The following is a 19,645-nucleotide window of genomic DNA, read 5'->3' on the forward strand; positions in this document are numbered from 1 at the left end:
TGCCCAGGTTGAAGTGCAGTGACACAATCTCAGTTCATTGCAACCTCTGCCTCCCGGGCTCAAGTGATCCTCCTATCTCAGCCTCCCAAGTACCTGGGACCACAGGTGCATGCCACCACACCTGGCTAATTTTTTGTTTTTCTTTTTGAGATGGAGTCTCTCTGTCGCTCAGGCTGGAGTGCAATGGTGCGATCTCGGCTCACTGCAACCTCTACTTCCCGGGTTCAAGCGATTCTCTTGCCACAGCCTCCTGAGTAGCTGTGATTACAGGTTCCTAACACCATGCCCAGCTAATTTTTGTATTTTTTGTAGAGATAGGGTTTTGCCCTGTTGCCCAGGGTGGTCTTGAACTCCTGAGCTCAAGTGATCCACCCACCTCAGCCTCCTAAAGTGTTGGGATTATAGGTGTGAGCCACCAGGCCCAATCAATCACGGGTTTTTAATCTAGAAGTAGATAAAGATTATTTGGTCCAACCTCCTCATTTTAATTTGAGGATATCTGAAGATGGGTTTACAATAACTCACAGTAAGTATTAAAATCTTAATCTCCTAATTTCCAGTACAATTATCCTTGTAGTATTTAATATCATACCTCTATACCTATAGCAATTTATCTGAATTTATTAAGCACTCTGTAACATAATGCAGAGGGCACTGGTTCTGGACACTGAAAAGGAATAAGATATGCTCCCAGACCTAAGTAGTTTATTTGTCTTACCTGTTGAATGAATTCATCTCTTTGGTCCATTATTATTTTCTGAGGAGGTCCATATAAGAAAAATATATTGATAATAGCTTTAGAAACTTCTGATGCTGAAACATCACATAGAGGCAAAATCACAACCCATTTGGTGAACAAATCTGTCATGATTATAGCATATACATGACTTCTGTTGCTTGTATGAAAAGGTCCCATCAGATCAACAGTAACTAAACTCCATGGATTTTCCACCTTGAGAAGGTGCTGTTTCGGTGCTACAATAACTGTATTTTTTGCCACTTGGCAATGCTGACAAGCATATACCTACAAACAGGCACACAATAAAGAAAATATATACAAATGTTAACACTCTACACAATATAAAAGCAGTCTTATAAATCTGAATTTTAAAATGGTTAATAGGTACACTTCCTGTTTTGAAGAAGAAACTTCTGGACTGAGAATCACTGGATTAAACCTATTTAGAACAACAAACAAATAAAATAACAACAAACAACTGTAGTTGCCACTACAGCTGTCCCTCGAACAACATGGGTTTGGACTGAGAAGGTCAGCTTATACATGGCTTTTTTTTTTTTTAACTAAACACAAATAAAAAGTACAGTATTGGTAGGGAGGAATGAGAAACTCAAGGATGCAGAAAGCTGACTTCTTGTATATGCGAGTTTCACAGGATCGACTGAAAGACTTCAGTATGAGTAGATTTGGTTATATGAGTGTGGTGCTGGAACCAATCCCTTGCTTATACTAAAGGAAGACTATACGACTAAATGACCATCTTATTGGTTCTTATTCACATGAAACATAAATCTGGGTCACACTGAATACATATTTATTAAATACTTTAAAAGATCTTAAACAAGTTTCCTATAATTTAAAATCAGTGTGTAAGTTTACAATAATTTCTATATGCACAAAATGTTTCCTCCTAAAGTTATCACGTTAAGAAGTCTATTCATTAATCTATTCCAACCATATTTATTGAAATATAATTTCATTCATAAAATATGTATAGATGGAGAAATTTCTCTCAATCGTGAGAAAAGAATAAACATAAAGAAAACCCATGCTGTCCTGCAGCTTTCATTTAAGTGAGGAGAGACAAGATTAACTGCTCAATTTATGGATGGGTGCCATTTCTCAATATATCTCTGGAATTCCACTCTAGAAACTACTTTCAAACTAGCTTCTGAAGAAAAATTAAAAAGCTGTTTAATCACCTTATAGTCACAGTTACTTTTGATCAGAATTTTCATTTTCCAATTTAAACTTATTTGTTGGATTTTATCACAAATAACTTCTGATTATTTCCAAAAATCATATTCATTCTGCAGTGATAACAATTCGACAAAGATTTAACTGAATGTTTGTAAAAAATGCATGGCAGGAAAAATATATAAATTATGAAGGTCTTTGGAATACCTGAACAGACCCATAAACTGATAACTCACAAATGATACTTAACTGTTGGTTTAATTCTTTATGCTTGAAATGCCAGTCTTTTTGATGCTCTACTACAATTATTAAGGAGATTTCACAGATATACCAAGGAATTCCTACCATTTGGCATACAGTACACTGGAAAGAGTAGGATCACTTGACTTCTAGTAAGAACCCCAAAATTCCTATAGGTGAATTTTCTATTAGGAGAAGTTGAAGGTCCCAATGGGTCATAAAGTTACAAAACTCAGACTTATTTCATGATTCTCAAAATTTGATTTTGGTTATATTTGGTTTTGGGTTTCTGTCATATATGACATTCTACCTCAAGATGGAACAAGCACAAAAGATGAGAGCACATACTAGGCCTGACTTACTATGAACATATTCTCCTCCTAAAAAAACCTTGTATGATTGCCATTGAAAAGGTAATGATTTAGTCAAATGAATTCCAGCTCCATTTAAATTCTGCCTACACAAAAAAATTCAATGATACAAATATGATTCTAAATAATCTCCTATCTAAATATGGCATTTGCAAGTGTTTAAATGATGCTTCTTTCCTTTTCAAATTATACTTAAGTTATTTAAAAAAACTGTGAAGGGAAATACAACTCCCTTTAAATGGTTTTTAAATAAAAATAACCATGACAAAAATACTTAATGAGAGGTGATACCCAGAATAAACCTGGAGAAATAATAAATTGTAAATATCTATCAGAAAGACAGTATTCATAATATTCTAAATACATAAGCCATACCCACTGTTTGACATCATTGGTCACAGATGTCCAATAATAATTGGATTCTACCAGAGTGAGGGTCCTGGATATACCATGATGAGCTCCACTGTCATTTTCATGGCATTCTCTTAAGACTTTCTTCTTTTCCTCTTCTGAAACAATTACCAAACGATTTTGTTTTCTGTCTTTTCCAACATAAAACAGCTTTTTTTCTGGAATAAATGATACCAAAAAGATAGAATTGTAATGTTTAGAGATGTATGTAGTTCTAAGAGAATCATAGCCTTCTGTTTAAACCATGAAGGTTTTTGTTTTGTTTTATAAAATCTTACTGCATTTAAAACAAAATATTTATTTGTAATGATGCTACCACATAAAGGTTCTTAGCTGTTACACTTACTTAGACACTTAGGAAGGGCGGTAGCTGCTATAATTTTGTACCTATCAATATAAACAGAGCCAGCTTGTTCACCAAAGCATGTAATAAGTACGGAAATACGAAATTATCTCTCTATGGGAGTACTTAAAGTAGGAAGATTTTGCAGGCACATCCTAAAAATGGAACAGATTAGCAAATAAATTACATATAGAGAAACACCTACCTGGAACAGAATTTTCTAAAATAATGTTTTATCATCACTGCGTTTTTGCAAGCAAACAGCTCTCTCCGCTTTTTCTATATCTGAGTAGAAGGTAGGGATGGTGAAGTGGGGAAGTGGAAAAAACTTTAATCCTCAAGACAATTCTGTTTCCTTAGGAGTACAACTGAGAAGAATCTTCAGCTCGGAAGTAACCAGGGGATGGAGCAAATCACCATCTACCTCTCTAGTGTGAATGGGCTAGCTATTCAAATTCCAAAATACACCATTCAGCTACTAATATGAGTAAGCAGATTGATGAGTGGAATATTCCTTACTTTTTAGAATTAGAAGATAAGCAATCTAAGAGCAGGAACCTTATCTATGTTATTCTTCAATATATCTCCAAGGCTTAGAATGTGACTGGCACATAGCAGAAACCCAGTTAACATTTGTTACATAAATTATCAAATATATGAATGAATGAATCCTCACTTCAGTTTAAGAGGTAATGGGTCTGTCTAATCTTAAGTATAAGGGAGTTATTGGTAGGGATATACACAGGGAGACGCAAGCAGGCATTTATTTATTATCTTACAGTTTTATTAACCTGCTTTGGGGTAAGCCTAAGAGACAAAATTACCATTTATAACACAAAATCCATTTAATTATCTGGTGACTACTTGTTGCTTATCTCATCCCAAATTTCTCTTCCCCTTTATATGTGGAAAAAGAGGGAAAAATTATCATGACCTTCCAAGATAAATATCCCACTGCCTTTCAAATATTTAGTCCATTCAGGAAGATCCAAGGGTCCTAAAATGAATGTGATCCTGAGAATATTTAATGGCAGTGGTGGGGTTGGGGGGACATGATCACAGAAATATAGTTAATTCCTTCCAGTTTTCATGTTAGTAAACAAACCAGTTAACTTTGTCAACATTTTCCTATTAAGCATCAAAAAAGTTCCTCATTGAAAGTGGCATCAGTGCTGGAAAGTGCACCGTTAGAGACCACGAAAGGGTAAAAGCAGAAGTCGTTAATTTAGAAAAATGTTTCGTTTTCTTTCATGGTATCATATTCTGTCTATAATTTAAACCACCCTTTTCATGCTTACTGGCCTTCAGTTAGCTGAGTGTAATTTTTATTTTGCTTTTGATTGAGTGGCATCATCAATTCAACTGGTAATTATTTAGCAACAACCAATTACTACAGAAGTTCTCAAATTTCCACAAAGAAGAATGTAGGGAAGAATCAATAATCAAAATTTTGAACATGAATTTTACCTTTGAAGACAAATTTTTTTGCTGCTCTTCTTATACCACTTCGCTCACTTGGCAGTGTAGTTGGATGATATTCACCAGTTCGTTTGTAATATGCAATCTGTTTAAGATGAAGGTCACCATTTTTTCCACTACGGACCATTGTGAACCTAGGTAAAAGGTATTTAAAAAGGTAACTTAAATTTTAAGCTAACTGAATTGCTATTTAAGTTAAGACTTCTGTCATATTGCTATTTACATATGAACTGAGAATTCCCAGAATTTATTTGTGAGGGAGATAATTGCAGTACAGGAAAGGAACAGTGATGTATATGAACGAAAATACTCAAATGCTATTTTTGATATACCCCATGACAAATTATCTTGTCTCTTTCCACTTGATAAGAAATGCTGAAAATTTTCCACATACTGAGAAAAAAGGAAATGAACTAGTACACTTCAAAAAGGTTTACTTAAAATTTCATTTGCTATCAACTGAAATGTTACTTTCACGGGATGGTAACACAGGAAGATCCTGTCATGTGACATTTAAATAAATAAGTTATAAGAGAAGAAATACAGCTTTATATTATTTCTAAATATATTCATGGTTATTTCTTCTTCTTGCACCTCAGCCCTAAGGTGGTAACTATGTTTGCTGCTGCTAGTCTCCAGGTGCCATGCTGTTTACTTTGTTACTGTCTGTCTATAGAAAGAAGTTCCATTAAATTTTCTTTAAAATCCCACCAGAATGTCTTCTGTCTCCTGCTAGGATTCTGACACGTATCTTACAATTTTGAAATTGCATTAAAAAAAAAGATGTTTACTGACCACTAGAGGATCTAGAGATGAGACTAAAAGAGTATTTACTGGAAAGAGAATGCTGGAACAAAGCAGAACAGACTGTGCCTATCGCCATGGCTTAAACAGCTTATCAATTCACTTCCCCTATAATACAGCTCTTTGCAAATGTAAATCCATCTTTCTGATCTATTTTTAACTTCCAGAGAGAGTCACAGTACATTTCTTAAACCTTAAGTTAACACAAAGTGTATGTCAATTTAAAAACAAAGGTTCTGAAATGTTAACACAGTCCCATCATGACCTAAAAAACAAGTTAATTATCTCTATAAAGTATTATAAGACAATTAGTTTGTTCTAAGTTTAATTCATTTCCAACTGATTATTAAATATATGATTTTTTTCATCTAATAGATGGCTGTACCCCAAACCAAACAAATGTAGCCTATCACAGTTTCTAAATCATCTCAAAGATAAATGGATGAGATTTAAGACTTTTTATACAAATAAAGTAAATAAGACAAGCCAACTGGCATAAGGACGGACAGACACATCACTGTAATTGAACAAGGAGTCCAGAATTATATTCACACATGTAAAGTCAATACATTTACAACAAAGATACCAATACAATGAGGAAAGAGGTGGTCTTTTCAATAAATAATGCTAGACAACTAGATAACTGTACTAGGGGGAAAAATGAACCTTAACCACCTACCTCACATCTTACACAAAAATTAATTCCAGACAAATCATAAACTTAAATGTGAAAGATAAATGACAATGATTCTGGAAGAAAACATAGGAAAAGATCTTTCAAATCTTAGGATAAGCAAAGATTTCTTAAATAAGACACAAAAAACACTATCCTTAAAAGAAAGAAAATTAACAATAGTGCTTTATCAAAATAAAAATGTGTACTCATCAAAGACACCATTAAGAAAGTGAAAACATAGGACACGCATTGGGAGAAGATACCTTTAATACATATATCTAACAAAGGAGTCAGACCCAGTGTATGTAAGGAACTTCTAAAAATCAAAAAGAAAAGGACAAAACCCAATTCAAAAAATGGGGGGAAATTTTTACACAGCACTTCATAAAAGAGAATATCCAATGGTCAATAAGCAAGTGAAAATATGCTCAACATCGTTATTCCTCAGGGCAATGCAAATAAAACCATGATGACTAAGAACTACACACTACTGAACGGCTAAAATTAAAAACTAAAGACAACACCAAGTGTTGGTGCAGACAGGTAGCAACTGGAACTCTCATACATTGTGGGAGGAAAAAATGTTGCAGCCACTTTGGAAAACTGAGTTTCTTCTAAAGCTAAACACAAATTTACCCTAAAGGCTTGGCAATTCTAAGTTTATATTCCAGTGCAATGAGTCTATGACTATCAAAATCTGTGTACAAAAATGTTTATAAATATTTTATAGTCATAATAGCCACTACATGGAAACAGTAAAGGTATCAAGAAGTTTACCACGTATATACTCTGTTCTGGTCCTGTAGCCACTTCTATTGCTACCAAGTTTCACGTCGCTCTAGGTCAGTGCTTTTCAAACCATTTGTGGTGAAACACTAGTGGTATCCTACTGCCCTCTAATCTGCCACGTAAGACCTCTTGATACCTTTACTTTCCATGTCATCCTCACTATACTCTCTCCTCTGCCAGGATTCCATGGCAAACTTTTACTTCCTAATCAATTTTCAATTCATGAAGCGTTGTGTGATTTCAAGTTGGGAATATAGAACCCGTTTGTCTACCCATCCATTTGCCTGCCTGTCATTCTAGCTCTGCATTAATCATCCTCAACTCTCAAAAAAAAAAAAAAAAAAAAGAAACCAAAATCATTTTTAGTTTGTGTCCTTTATTTTCATCTCTATACTACAGTGATACACGTTCTTTCAAGTCTAAGGGACAGAAACCTGTTTAGATGAAATCAATATACAGACTATACATACTATAAATGTATAGATGAAATCTATATATTTAGAGATTTAGATGAAATCAATATACAGACTATACATACTATAAAATTAATAATATACTATATATAACCTCCTGTTATAGTTTTCCCTTAATAGTTTTTATAACTATTAATGTCCCAAATCATCTAAGCAATCTAAAAGAAAATCTAGAAATATCCCATCGTAGCCAGCTGGGAGCATGGTATCTCTAGGAAGATGAGGTTTATAAAAGAAAGATAAAAATTGTGTATTTCCTCCCTTCTAGAGACCAGTAAAGATTGCAAAAACTCCTGAAGGGCCTTAAAAAGAAAAGGGGAGAAGCTTTTTCAGGCCTGTAAAAGCCCACAGAAGGAAAAAAACAAACTCTCACACCTTAGAGGAAGTACAGGCCCCAAAACACAGAGGGATGTGGGTAACTGGAACTGGCAGAAAACAAACTAGCCATTGGAAAAAAAAAAAAATGTGAGTCTGTGTAATACACAGTAGCTTCTGTATTTTGCTCTTATATTTAAAAACCTCTGGGGTTCCAAGTTCCTACCATCTCTTGTCTTCCTCCCCCTACCCATTTACCTCCTGGAGAGACCAGAAAATTTTTCTATCTAATGAAAGATGAAGTCTTCAGTATATTAAGTCTATGCCATTAGAACACTGTTGGTTTTTCTATTTATAACGAATATATAAAAACTCCTCAGAAAAGGTCTATTTACTGAAATTAACTTCTCTGCTTTGAAATCTTTAACTTTTGAATAACCGAAAATAGATCGAAATAGAGAAATTTGCTCTCCTCAGAGTAAACCTATAGTACACAGGGACAAGGAGAAAAGGAAACCACTACAAAAATCTTTGGAGACTGAGCTCTTTAAAGTTTTTGGTTTGTTTTTTTCTTATCAAACTAGTGGGAGAAGACTAACACATATCTATGTTAGGGAGAGGGACATAAAAATCACTGGGAGAAGACATAAAAACCATAAATTTCCTACAGATTTTCATATTTCACAAATGCTTTCACAAGTATATTATTTTCATTTTTATATGGGTGAGTTGTCTTGACTCGACAACAGAACTAAGACTTAAAGGCGTGGTTATTTGCCTGACATAGTCACCTTGAAACTTACTTAGACTATTCCTAGCATATTTTTATCTTCCAAATGATTTACTTGACAGAGTGGACACTATGAGACTGCCTCTGGGCATTATCTTCTACTTAGTGGCTAAGGTCTAGACTATTTAGCCTACCCTCTACAACCTGGCAGGACATAACACAGCTTCTTCTCTCACTAGTTTCCTTTGTATACCCACGGCCATATCCCCAACCATTCTCTATACCTTGGTTTACATCATTTCCCCCTAAATGGTATATCCTTCCACTTGATTAAGCCTTACCCATCTTTTGAAATCAAGCTCTAGCACCTCAATGAAGCAAACGTTCCATGATCTCTGAATCTAAAGTGATCTTGACCTCTCCTAATCTTCTTTGTGCCTACTGTAGAACTTCCAAGTTTTACCCTTTTTAATAGTTTTTTACCTGTTCATCCATATAACCTTGAATTTGCTCATTCAGTTACTGAGCTCTAAAACCCTTATATGTACTAGATGACACTAATGCAAAGTTAAATAAGATGAAATCCCTGTCCTCACAGAGCTTATGGTATGAGAGGAAAAGAGGAGTATATCAGCATTTATATAGTTTAGAGTGGTGTTATAACAGATGTATGCGAAGAGTACTATCAAAACAGATGTGCAGAGACACAGATCCACCTGGAGAAGGAGGAAAAGCATTGATTGTGGATGAGGTAGAACCTTGAACTTTATTCCATTGCTACTGCCTTACCTCACACTCACCTTCTATCTGACCTTGTGTCCTCTGTCTCTAATATAGTCCTTGTCCTCACTGCAGTCAGAGGTCAAACTAAAACACAAATCTTATCAAAATATTCACTTAACTCAAAATATGCCTTTTGCCATTCCTGATTGTCTTAGTCCACTTGGGAGGCTATAACAAATATACCATAAACTGGATGGCTTATCAACAGAAATTTCTTTCTCACAGTTCTGGAGGCTAGGAAGTACAAGATCAAGATGCCAGCAAATTTAGTGTCTACTAAGGGTTCACTTTCTTATGGGCAGCTGTCTTCTCACTGTAACTTCACATGAGGGAAGGGGGAAGGGGTTTCTCTCAGACTCTTTAAAAGATAGGCACTAATCCCATTAATGAGAGCTCTGACCCATGATCAAGTCACCTCTCCAAAGTTCTACCTCTTTTTTTTTTTCAGACAGAGTTGTGCTCTGTCGCCCAGACTGGAGTGCAGGGGCATGATCTCAGCTTACTGTAACCTCTGCCTCCCAGGCTCAAGCAAATTTCGTTCCACAGCCTCTCGAGTAGCTGGGACTATGGGCACATGCCACCATGTCCAGCTAATTTTTATATTTTTAGTAGAGATGGGGTTTCACTATGTTGGCCAGGCTGCTCTCGAACTCCTGACCTCCAGTGATCCACCCATCTCAGCCTCCCAAAGTGCTAGGATTACAGGTGTGAGCTACTGCGCCCAGCCCCAAAGTGCAGTCTCTTAATACCATCAACTTGGTGGTTAGGATTTCAACACATGAATTTTGGGAGAATACAACCATTAAGACCATGACACTAATGATATCTAAATACCTCTGCCATTATGCAAAGCTTTATAAGATATGGTTCTTTATCAGTCTCTCCACGTTTTTCTCTTGGCATTCTCAATTCAAAAAATAACCACAGTTCTTCAACTATCCCATGCAGTGTGTTCATATCTTTTCATTGATACTTTTGCCTGGAATGAACTTTATTGCTATTTCGCCAGCCCCTAATCATCTTTCAAAACTCTGGCTACGTGTCATTTCCTACAGAGTGTCTTCTAACCACTCCAACCTGGAATAACTTAACATTTTAAGAATGACTTGGAGTTACAAGATTAGATTTCTATTCTATAAAGTGTATTGTACACCAATATGGAATAGAGATTGGGGTAGAGACAGGAATATCTGTACCAGTCAGCTAGGAAACTACTGTACAATTAAAGCAAGAAATGAGGAAATTCTGAGCCAAAGCAGTGCCAGTATAGATGGATAGATACATTATATAATAACTGTGACCGACTAGATGTGTGGAGTAAATGCAAAGAAGAATCTGGGATCACTTCTGTCTGAAGCTCTGGCTTAGGGAGAAAGATGACAATATTAAGCAGGTTGTATTCTTCATGGATAAACTCGGCATGTAAAAAGTAGGTGAAGTTAAGGCAATGGAAGAAGGATCAGATGGAAAGTATACAGAGTAGGAAGTGCAGTGGACATATCCTTATCCTTCAACATTAATGAGTTCACTCATCCATGAATCCTTTCTGATCACATCTCCAATCTCAGGGAGAATTGTGCACACTTTCCTTGGTACATTCACAGTAATATGTGTCAACATTTATCATAAAATCTGACACACTCTATTGAATATATTAGTTTATATGTCTCTCTCCCAAATATATTGTAAACCTTTAGGGACATGAGAATAGCCAGAGACATAGGAAAAAAGCAGGAAGAGGTTCTGGTAATAGAAGTTTGGCAAATACACTGTTCTTAGAAGTAGACAGAGAGGCTAAGTGATATAAGAACCATAATGTAGCTAGTGGTTTTGGCAACAGTACACAGTACAGTTACAGTATAGCAGGGCGGTTGGCAACCAGACTGAAATGACACAAGGAAAGAGTGGAAAGTCAGAAAGTGGATTTAGAAACTTGAGCTTAGCTATAAAGGCAAGGAGCTACAAGATAGTTGCTAGAGGCAGATGTAAGGTTCATTTGTTGATCTAAAAAACGTTACTGAGTAACTGCTATGTGCCAGTTACAACATTGGAGACAGGATAATAAACAAGATGTAGATTCTCCTGACCTTCATTGAGTTTACATTCTAGTGGGGTTAAAATTTTTGACAGCCGTGTTATTAGCCACATCACCCACAACAGCCAAATGATGGAAGCAACTCAAGTGTCCATCAATGGCTGCGTGGATAAACAAAACATGGTGTATTTATTCACACACCTTTAAAAGGAAGGAGATTCTGACACACGTTACCATATGGATGAATCTTGAGGACGTTAAGCTAAGTGATGAGTCACAAAAAGATAAATACTGTATGATTCCACCTATATGAGGTACTCAGAGTAGTCAAATACATACAGACAAAAAGAACAATGATGGTTGCATAGAACAGAGGGTGGGGAGGAGAGAATGGAAGAGTTATTGTTTAACTGGTCAAGAGTTTCAGTTATACAAAATGAAAAGACTTCTTGAGATGGATGGTGGTAATAGTTGTAAAACCATGTGAATGTACTTAATGCCACTGAACTGTATGTACACTTAAAAATGGTTAAGATGGTAAATTTCATGTTATGTGTGATTTACTACAATTACAACAATTTTTTTTTTTTTAAAACAAGATTGTTTTGCTTTCAACAAAGGAATAACCCAAAAAGTTTAATGCTAGTGGACGGGCTTCTAGAAAGACCACTGAAAACAGAGGAAAAAAAATTATGGTATGACGTTCCTGAGATGGCAGCAGGGGATGATATCCAATTCACAAACAGGGATTCGTCCGTGATCTCTTCCACTAAATATATTATAGTGAATATAATCGTGGAGCAAAATTATTTCTTTCTGAAATACCACTAAAAATGCCCATATAGGCTTCTGACTAGAATGCAGAAAGCTAGAGTAACTCCCCCTCTATCTCTGAGAAAAAGTGGGACAAGATGCCAGTTTTCTCCAAATTGATCTATAGATTCAATGCAGTCCCAATCAGGAACCCTCAAGCTCTTTTGCAGAAACTGACAAGCTGATTCTAAAATTTATATGGAAAGCTAAAGGACTCAGAATAATTAAAACAACTTTGAGAAATGAATATAGTTGAAGAATTTCACATTATTTGGTTTCAGGACTTTCTATACTGCTATGGTAATGAAGACTGTGTTATAATGGCAAAATGACAGCCTTAAATCTATGGAACAGAATAGTGCCAGAAACAGCCGCTCAGTTATGGTAAACTGATTTTTAACAAAGGTGCCAAGGTAATTCAATGAAGAAAGGATAATCTTTTCAACAAATGCTGTAACAATTAAACATCCTTTGAAAAAAGGTGAACCTCAACTAATACCTCACATGTTATGTAAAAATTACTTCATGGTGGGTCACAGATCTAAACGTACAACTTAAAACTATACAACTTCTAGAAAACAACAACAAAAATTCTTTGTGAGCTTAGGTTGGGTAATGGCTTCCTAGATAGCAAAGAAAAAGCACCTATGCATAAAGAAAAAATTAAAATTTTTATTCTTTAAAGAACTGCCAAAAAAAGAGAAAACACTGGGATAAAATATTTGCAATACATATATATATATATGATAAATAACTTTTATCTAGAAGTTATAAAGAACTCTCAAAGCTTAACAAGAAAACAACCCAATTTAAAACCTAGAAATACAGACACTTCACCAGAGATATGGTTAGTAAATAAACACATGAAAAAATGCTCAACATCAATAGACAATGAAAAAATGTAAATTAAAACCACAATAAGACATGACTACACACTAACGACAACAAAAACAAAACAAAACCTAACAATACTAGGTACTACCAAGGATACTCTTGCTGGTGATAATAGAAAATGATGTAAACATGTTGGAAAACAGTTTGGCAATTTCTTATAAAATTAAACATCAATTTACCATATGGTCCAGCAATACCAATCTTAGATACTAACCCTAAGGAAAATATATACACCTAAAAACCTGTAAGTGAATGTTTCTAGAAGTTTTATTCCTAACAGCCAAAACCTGAAAACAAATGTTCATCAACTGGTGAATGGATAAACAAATTATAGTAGATTCACATACGGAATACTATTAAGCATTGATAAGGAACAAACTACAAATAGACCTAATAATATGAATAAATCTCAAAATCATTATGCTAAGTGAAATAAGCCAGACACAAACGGCTATATATTATATATTTCTGTTTATATGACATGTGGAAAAGCCAAAAGTATAGGAAGAGAAAATAATTTTTAAAAATTAAAAATTTTAAAAACAATTGCCACCACATAAGAATGTTTTGGTCAAGGATGGACTGCCTACTGGTCTGATAAGATGATAGCGGAGCATATATAGAACCTGATATAGGGCATTTGATATTAGCACTGCAGATCAAGCAGGAGAAATCAATGATACCCAATAATGTGCAGGGACATTTTTTTTTATATGAAGAAAAAAATATATATATATATATATGCACACGCACACACACATCATCTAGGTTCATGTAGGTAGTCTGTATTCGTGCATTGCTGAAACTGCCTAACAAAGCATTTCTCAGAATTTATTCCCACTGCTAAGTGACTCACGACTACAGCTGCAAATAGTTATGCAGTATTTTACTATGATAATCCTCACAATACTCCATGGAGTTGGTATTAGTTTTATATCCATTTTACAGGTAAGAAAATGGGGGTCCAGAGATTGTCCAATTTACTAAAGGTAATAAAGTGAGTACACGCGCTGACATTTGTAACTTGGAGTCTCTTACTTCAAATTTTATGCTTTTCCCTGGTGCTATACCAATAAGTTAATTAACTTGTCATCCTTAGGTTTTATAATACTTGATTCAGGCCTCTGTTACACAAATTTTAAAGTGATTTTTGTAATCAATAAGTTTGATTATAAACGAGGAATGGAAATAGCTTATTAATTTTTTATGTTTACATTGTTTAACATCATGTTCAGAACACAGTGGACACTCAACTATTTGTGAATGAATAAAGAATTACTTGCATTTCCTGAAAGGAGAATTAAAAATTATAGCAAATATTCCAAAGGTAACTTATTTCACTTTTGAAAACATTATAGTTCACTTTCACGAACAGGGCACTATAAGTAAACTGTGTCTAAGAAGGTATAGACTTAAGCCTTAATATCTATGTTTGGAAGAGGACATAATATCTTTTCCTTTTTTGCAATCATGAGGATGAAAATAATGGACTTAAAAGTCCTTTGTATATGGTAAAGTAATGTATAATTATTATCATATCTAAGTATTATCATCCATATCAGGCTGTTTAGAGTAACAGAGAAGCCTTTCTTTTCTCAAAATCTTCATCTACATGAAAAAATATTTTAAAATATCTTTCCTTTCATTAATGGTGTTAATGCTTTACAGCAATGTTTATAAAGCTTTAGTGCTAAGAAGAAAATCAGAACACTCAGGCGTTGTATTCTTTTATAACGATATTACAGTCTAATGCAGTTCACAAACTGCTGGTTCTTGAGGTAGAGAGGCAGATGACAAGAGAAAAAGAAAATGCGTAAGAAAGAAAACTCAGTTCACAGAAAGCATAGCCCTTGAAGTAGTTTAAAGTTTTACTGCTAATAATTGGTATTCATACACAAAAGTAACATAAAAGAAACAGTTTCTGTTTTTGTTTTTTCAAAGCCCATACATACACTACTTGGTCCCTAGGAACAATGTACTTGAAAAGTAGTTACTATGAGAAAATGGCTTGAAACTGTAATATTCGGGACAAATATAAATATCTTCTTATTAAGTGGTTTTAACTACATAAAGAAAGACTGTCCTGGTACTTCTTTGGATATGCTCATATTTTCAAGAATTTCTCTTAAAATCATTACTTACGTACTTAAACGTGTAGGAATAAGAAAAAATGAAAGTGGTTGATTACAACTTGTAGTTTTGCATGAGGAATGTCAGGGTCATATTTGGTTAAGCTTTACACACTTTGTCCCCTCCATAACATCAAATAAAATCAACTCATTGCTTAATTCCTTTGATAATTTTATGTTTGTGTTCAATACAGTAAGGCAGTTAGGTATTACGTCAAGATTAGGACTTAACTGTTTCACCAAGGGTTAAAAACAAAGCTACCAATTTAAGCCCCTAAAAGGTTAAAATACCCGCTAGTTCCATCTTAAAATCTACAATTTTCAATCAACACGTTAACTTGGATCGGAATTCTGACATTTGAATTATTCTATTTTAAGCTCCAAAAAATGGACACGCACAATTTCATGCAACGTCAAGGAGTTGTAAATTTAAATACACTTCTCTGTAATCTGGTTCACTTCAGAGTACAAATTCATTTAACAAAAAAAAATGCCTTCATCGCCATATGCATTCACATGAAGCCACATGGGATAAACGCATTTCCACTTTAAAAAGTATCTACTTTGGTTCAGAAATGCCCATTTAAGAAAAACCTACACTGAGATAAAGTGGACATTTTTCTTTTAAAACTACGGGACAGGATTCCCTCTTGACCTCACGTTTCTCCCCGCCACTTATTTAAATTTGGGGCAAAATTTCTGATTAAATGACTGATCAAAGTAATGGGGAGAATTCTTCAATGCCGGCCAAAAGTGCTCGGAGTTTCAAACCCTGTGAGGGAGCATTTCCTAAGCTTTGGGCGACTTGTTAACGGAATCTTAAGGGCAAGGTCCAACCACACTTAGAATCAGCAGGAAAATGACCATTTGGTAAAACTCAATTACACCCAGTAGGCACCTCCCCAGGCCCGAAACGGCACTCGCCCTTTCTGCTCAGCTAGCGCGGGACATCGCAACGCCCAAGGCCCTCCCGTCTCAACGGCGCCTGCGCAAAATCTCCCCACAGAGTCAATTAAACCCTTCCTTAGGCCGGTCGAGGCTAATGGTTTTGAAATTACTGTCGGGTTACGCCTCACTTTAAAAAACAACTAGGGATGACACAGCACACCAGAACGACCACTCACCGAGGTGGTCCTAAATTCAAACGACAGATTTAAGCTTCCTCTCGTGATTTATCTGGCGCTGCCGGAAGCGGAACTACCCAGGTCCTTTAGAGGCCAGTCCTTTTGGGAGCCTTGGAACCACGGTCAGAAAGGTTAGGACGGATCGTTTGGCTCTTGCCGGAAATCGTTCCGCCCGGTGAGGTTTCGGCGTGAGACCCGAGGAGGGCGGGGAAGAGGCGTGACGGAGATTTCTGAGGTGTAGTAGCCTGAGGTGCCCCTATGTGGCCCTATAGCTGTTACTGAAGGAAGTAGCCTACGTCCACGCCTACAACTGAAGTAACTTGACGAACACCTCACCCCTGCCTCCGGGATGAAAGTGGGTAACCTAGACCTGAATGGGCTTGACCATCTCACAACTGCTCGCGTGACGACCGCATTCGTGGCAGGTGAGGGCCCCAAAACTGGAGGAGAACCGGAGATGCGGAACCTGATCATGCCAGGGTTGAGGCGGCTGCTGGGCTTCTGCTTTGTCTCCTGTGCTCTGCAGAGCCTAAACACGCGCTCCACCGAGGGGCATGTGCTGCAGCGAATGACAGCCTGGGCGTGGAGTGACAGTAGAGCTTTGAGGGTCCTTTCGCGCCTTGATTTCTCCTCCTGCTCCTCCATGGCTTCCCTTTTTCATTTTTTGGGTTTGAGACCCCAGAAATTGAAGCTCAGCTAAAAGGGAACTGTCGAGCTTCTACCCCACGCTGTTCCTGGCTCCACCGAAGTGATTAGCCTCGAGTTATGGGACTGCTGTGGGTAGAGGTGGCTTTTTAAAAAATTTTCTTCCTTAGTCCTTATCCCTCTCTGTCAACCCCACACCCACTTTAACAGAACAAAAGCCTCGTGTGTTGCAGCCTTTCAGAGTAGGGACCGAGGCTGCAGGTCACTGCCGCACCTAATCATTTGGAGGGCGTTGCAGCCTTCCGCGCCCTGAAGGAGAAAGGGCCAGTGTGGTGATCCCGGGATCTCATTCACGAGGTTCTTGACCTCTTCCTGGGAGTTTGCGACTCCTGGAGTCCTTTGGGTAGTAGGTGTCTTGCTGGAAGGCTTAACTATGGAAGTGGGAAGCGTAGCTGACCTTAGCACATAAAATCCTCGCTCTACACTGGGACAGGATTTTGTTTTGCTATTGTGAATTATTTAATGAAATAGCTGATTTTTTTTGTCTTAGATAGATAAAATAATGATAGTTGCCATTAACTGAGTCTTATGTGTGCCGAGTGCTTTACATATTTTGTCATTCGTTCCTCTCAACAATTCCAGGAGATATGTTAGATTATCACCACCATTTTACAGAGTTAGAAATTGAGGAGCAGTCAAGCAACTTGCCCTAGTAAACAGTTGTAAGTAAACGTTTCAATCTGTGTTAAAAACCAGATCTGTCTGCCTTCAAAATCTGTATTCTATTGTCCCGTTCTGTTCTTCCTTGATTTCAATTTCTTCACTAACATTTTCAGTGTCGGAAAGTATTCATTCATTTAAAAAAAATTGGTGTACCTACTTATATGTCTGACAAAAGTTAGACATGATCTCTGTCTTTATGTAGCATTGTGATGCAGAATTAAGTAGTACAGAACTCGGAATGCTGTACTTACTGCAGCACAGGTTTATTTAAAGCAAATGACTAAACCTACGTGCAGAAAATTTTAAAATTTTAAATTCATATAACTTTCAGAGTAGTTGTTGTGAGAGTATTAAACTGAACAATTGGTAGAACATTTGTTGATTACCTAAATAAGTGCTATGAACCAAGTTAAGTAGCGGGAATATATAGATTAGGTCCTCATTCTCTAGGAGCCCCCATACAACCACAATATAGACAGTGTTATGGACTATTAATTTTCTCATGTGGAAAAGGAATTGTGTTTATATAGGAAGATGTTCTTATTTTTAGGAGATGCATACAAAAGTACTTAGAGTTGGAGTATGTTGATATCTAGTACCTTCAAATGGTACAGCAAGTGTATGTGTGTGTGTATAAATAGCAAACATGGCAAAATGTTGGCAATCGTTAAGTATAATGGTGGGCATATGGATGATTAAACTGTTCTTTCAACTTTTGTGAATATTTGTAATTTTTCATAATAAAAAGTTGGGGAGGAAAAAACCCAACTCTGATGGAAACAGATAAGTGAAAAGATAGATCCAAAAGCTGCGGAACATAGAAGATGGGAGAGGGTTTTTACGTATCTTTAGGGCCTGTCAAAGGTGTGATAGTTCTCAGGAAAACCTTCATTGAAGACCTTCCAGTTGGTTTTTGAATGCGGCATAGGAACTTTCAAGGAGAGCAGTGAATTCCAGGCAGAAGGAAATGCAGGTTCAGCAAAAAGGTATTAAATGAACGTTTGAAGAAGGAAAAAAAAAATCAACATGAAGGTTGTGTGGAACTTGGAATGGGCTTTTTTTGTGTAATCTTATAAATGAACCAGATTGCCTTTGCCAGCCTGCAGAAGCTTATTTATTCCCTATTACATGGATGTACTATTAGTGCCCTGGAAAGGAGACACAATTTATAACAGTGTTTCCATTGGAAAATGCTTTTGGAATTTCAGGAAAACTGGTTATGTGTTTGCGTTCAGGCTGAGCAGCAGGAGCAGGAGCTCCCATTTCCTCTGATTTTGAGAGCAGAGATTTACTAGTTTATAGTTGGGCTCCTGAGGGAACCCATGGAAAGGGCTACAATGATGGCTTGGAAATATTAAGTTCAGGTAAGGGGGATCTGAATACTAGGTGGGACTGATGGATGATCCAGGGTGTTATTTTGAGGATCAGGTAGCTCTGACTGTGACCAGTAAAAGTATGAAAGAGAAGAATGATTATCCCAGGCAGTAGTGTTCATGATAGTCTCAAGCAGTGTGGTAAGACTAGAAAAGATGTAGAGGTCTCCAACAACAACAGTGGCAAAGGGGAGTTTCTGTGTCTCATTAGACAAGAGGTAAGTAGATACATTCTAAATTGAGTTATTTATATTTGTTCCTTGCCAATTAAATTTGTTAGAAAACTGTCATAACAACATTTAACAAGATATTAAACAACTAACATTTACTGAGTGCTTAATATGTGCTATTTGCTGTGGCATCTGTATTGTAATTTCATTGTCAAAACAATATATGAAATTTAGAATCCCATTTTACAGATGATGACTAGAGAGGTTCAATAACTTGACTAAGGACACGGAGCTGAGCAACTTTCAGAAAAAGTTTTCAAATCCAGTTTTGAGTCTAGAGCAATTGTTCTTATAGTGTGATTCCAAGATGAGCAACATCGGCATCACCT

At 36.4% G+C, this 19,645-nt stretch overlaps 2 protein-coding genes across 29 annotated transcripts in view; one reads left to right on the top strand and one right to left on the bottom strand.

Annotated features, from left to right (window-relative positions):
- The window catches only part of GIN1 (gypsy retrotransposon integrase 1), a 32,262-nt gene extending 15,810 nt beyond the window's left edge, over positions 1-16,452 (bottom strand). The window contains exons 1-4 of one of the 2 annotated variants that reach the window (XM_003899961.5): positions 16,346-16,452; positions 4,769-4,914; positions 2,923-3,116; positions 719-1,024 (exon numbers count right to left, since the gene is read on the bottom strand). In XM_003899961.5, the coding sequence (XP_003900010.1) occupies positions 719-1,024; positions 2,923-3,116; positions 4,769-4,907 (639 nt within the window). In that variant the 5' untranslated portion in view covers positions 4,908-4,914; positions 16,346-16,452. The remainder of the gene's footprint in view (positions 1-718; positions 1,025-2,922; positions 3,117-4,768; positions 4,915-16,345) is intronic. The other variant, XM_017959750.1, reaches the window with a different exon arrangement.
- A 34-nt stretch (positions 16,453-16,486) lies between these two features.
- PPIP5K2 (diphosphoinositol pentakisphosphate kinase 2) overlaps positions 16,487-19,645 on the top strand; it is a 76,198-nt gene continuing 73,039 nt past the window's right edge. For 25 of the 27 annotated variants that reach the window (XM_031666346.1, XM_031666349.1, XM_031666353.1 and 22 more), the window contains exon 1: positions 16,487-16,770. Coding sequence is in view for 1 of the 27 variants with exons in the window: in XM_031666359.1 (XP_031522219.1) it covers positions 16,695-16,770 (76 nt within the window). In the remaining 26 variants the exon portion in view is untranslated. The remainder of the gene's footprint in view (positions 16,771-19,645) is intronic. The other 2 variants (XM_031666350.1, XM_031666359.1) reach the window with 2 other exon arrangements.

Source organism: Papio anubis, chromosome 5, assembly GCF_008728515.1.
Source record: "Papio anubis isolate 15944 chromosome 5, Panubis1.0, whole genome shotgun sequence".
Lineage (NCBI taxonomy): Eukaryota > Metazoa > Chordata > Mammalia > Primates > Cercopithecidae > Papio > Papio anubis.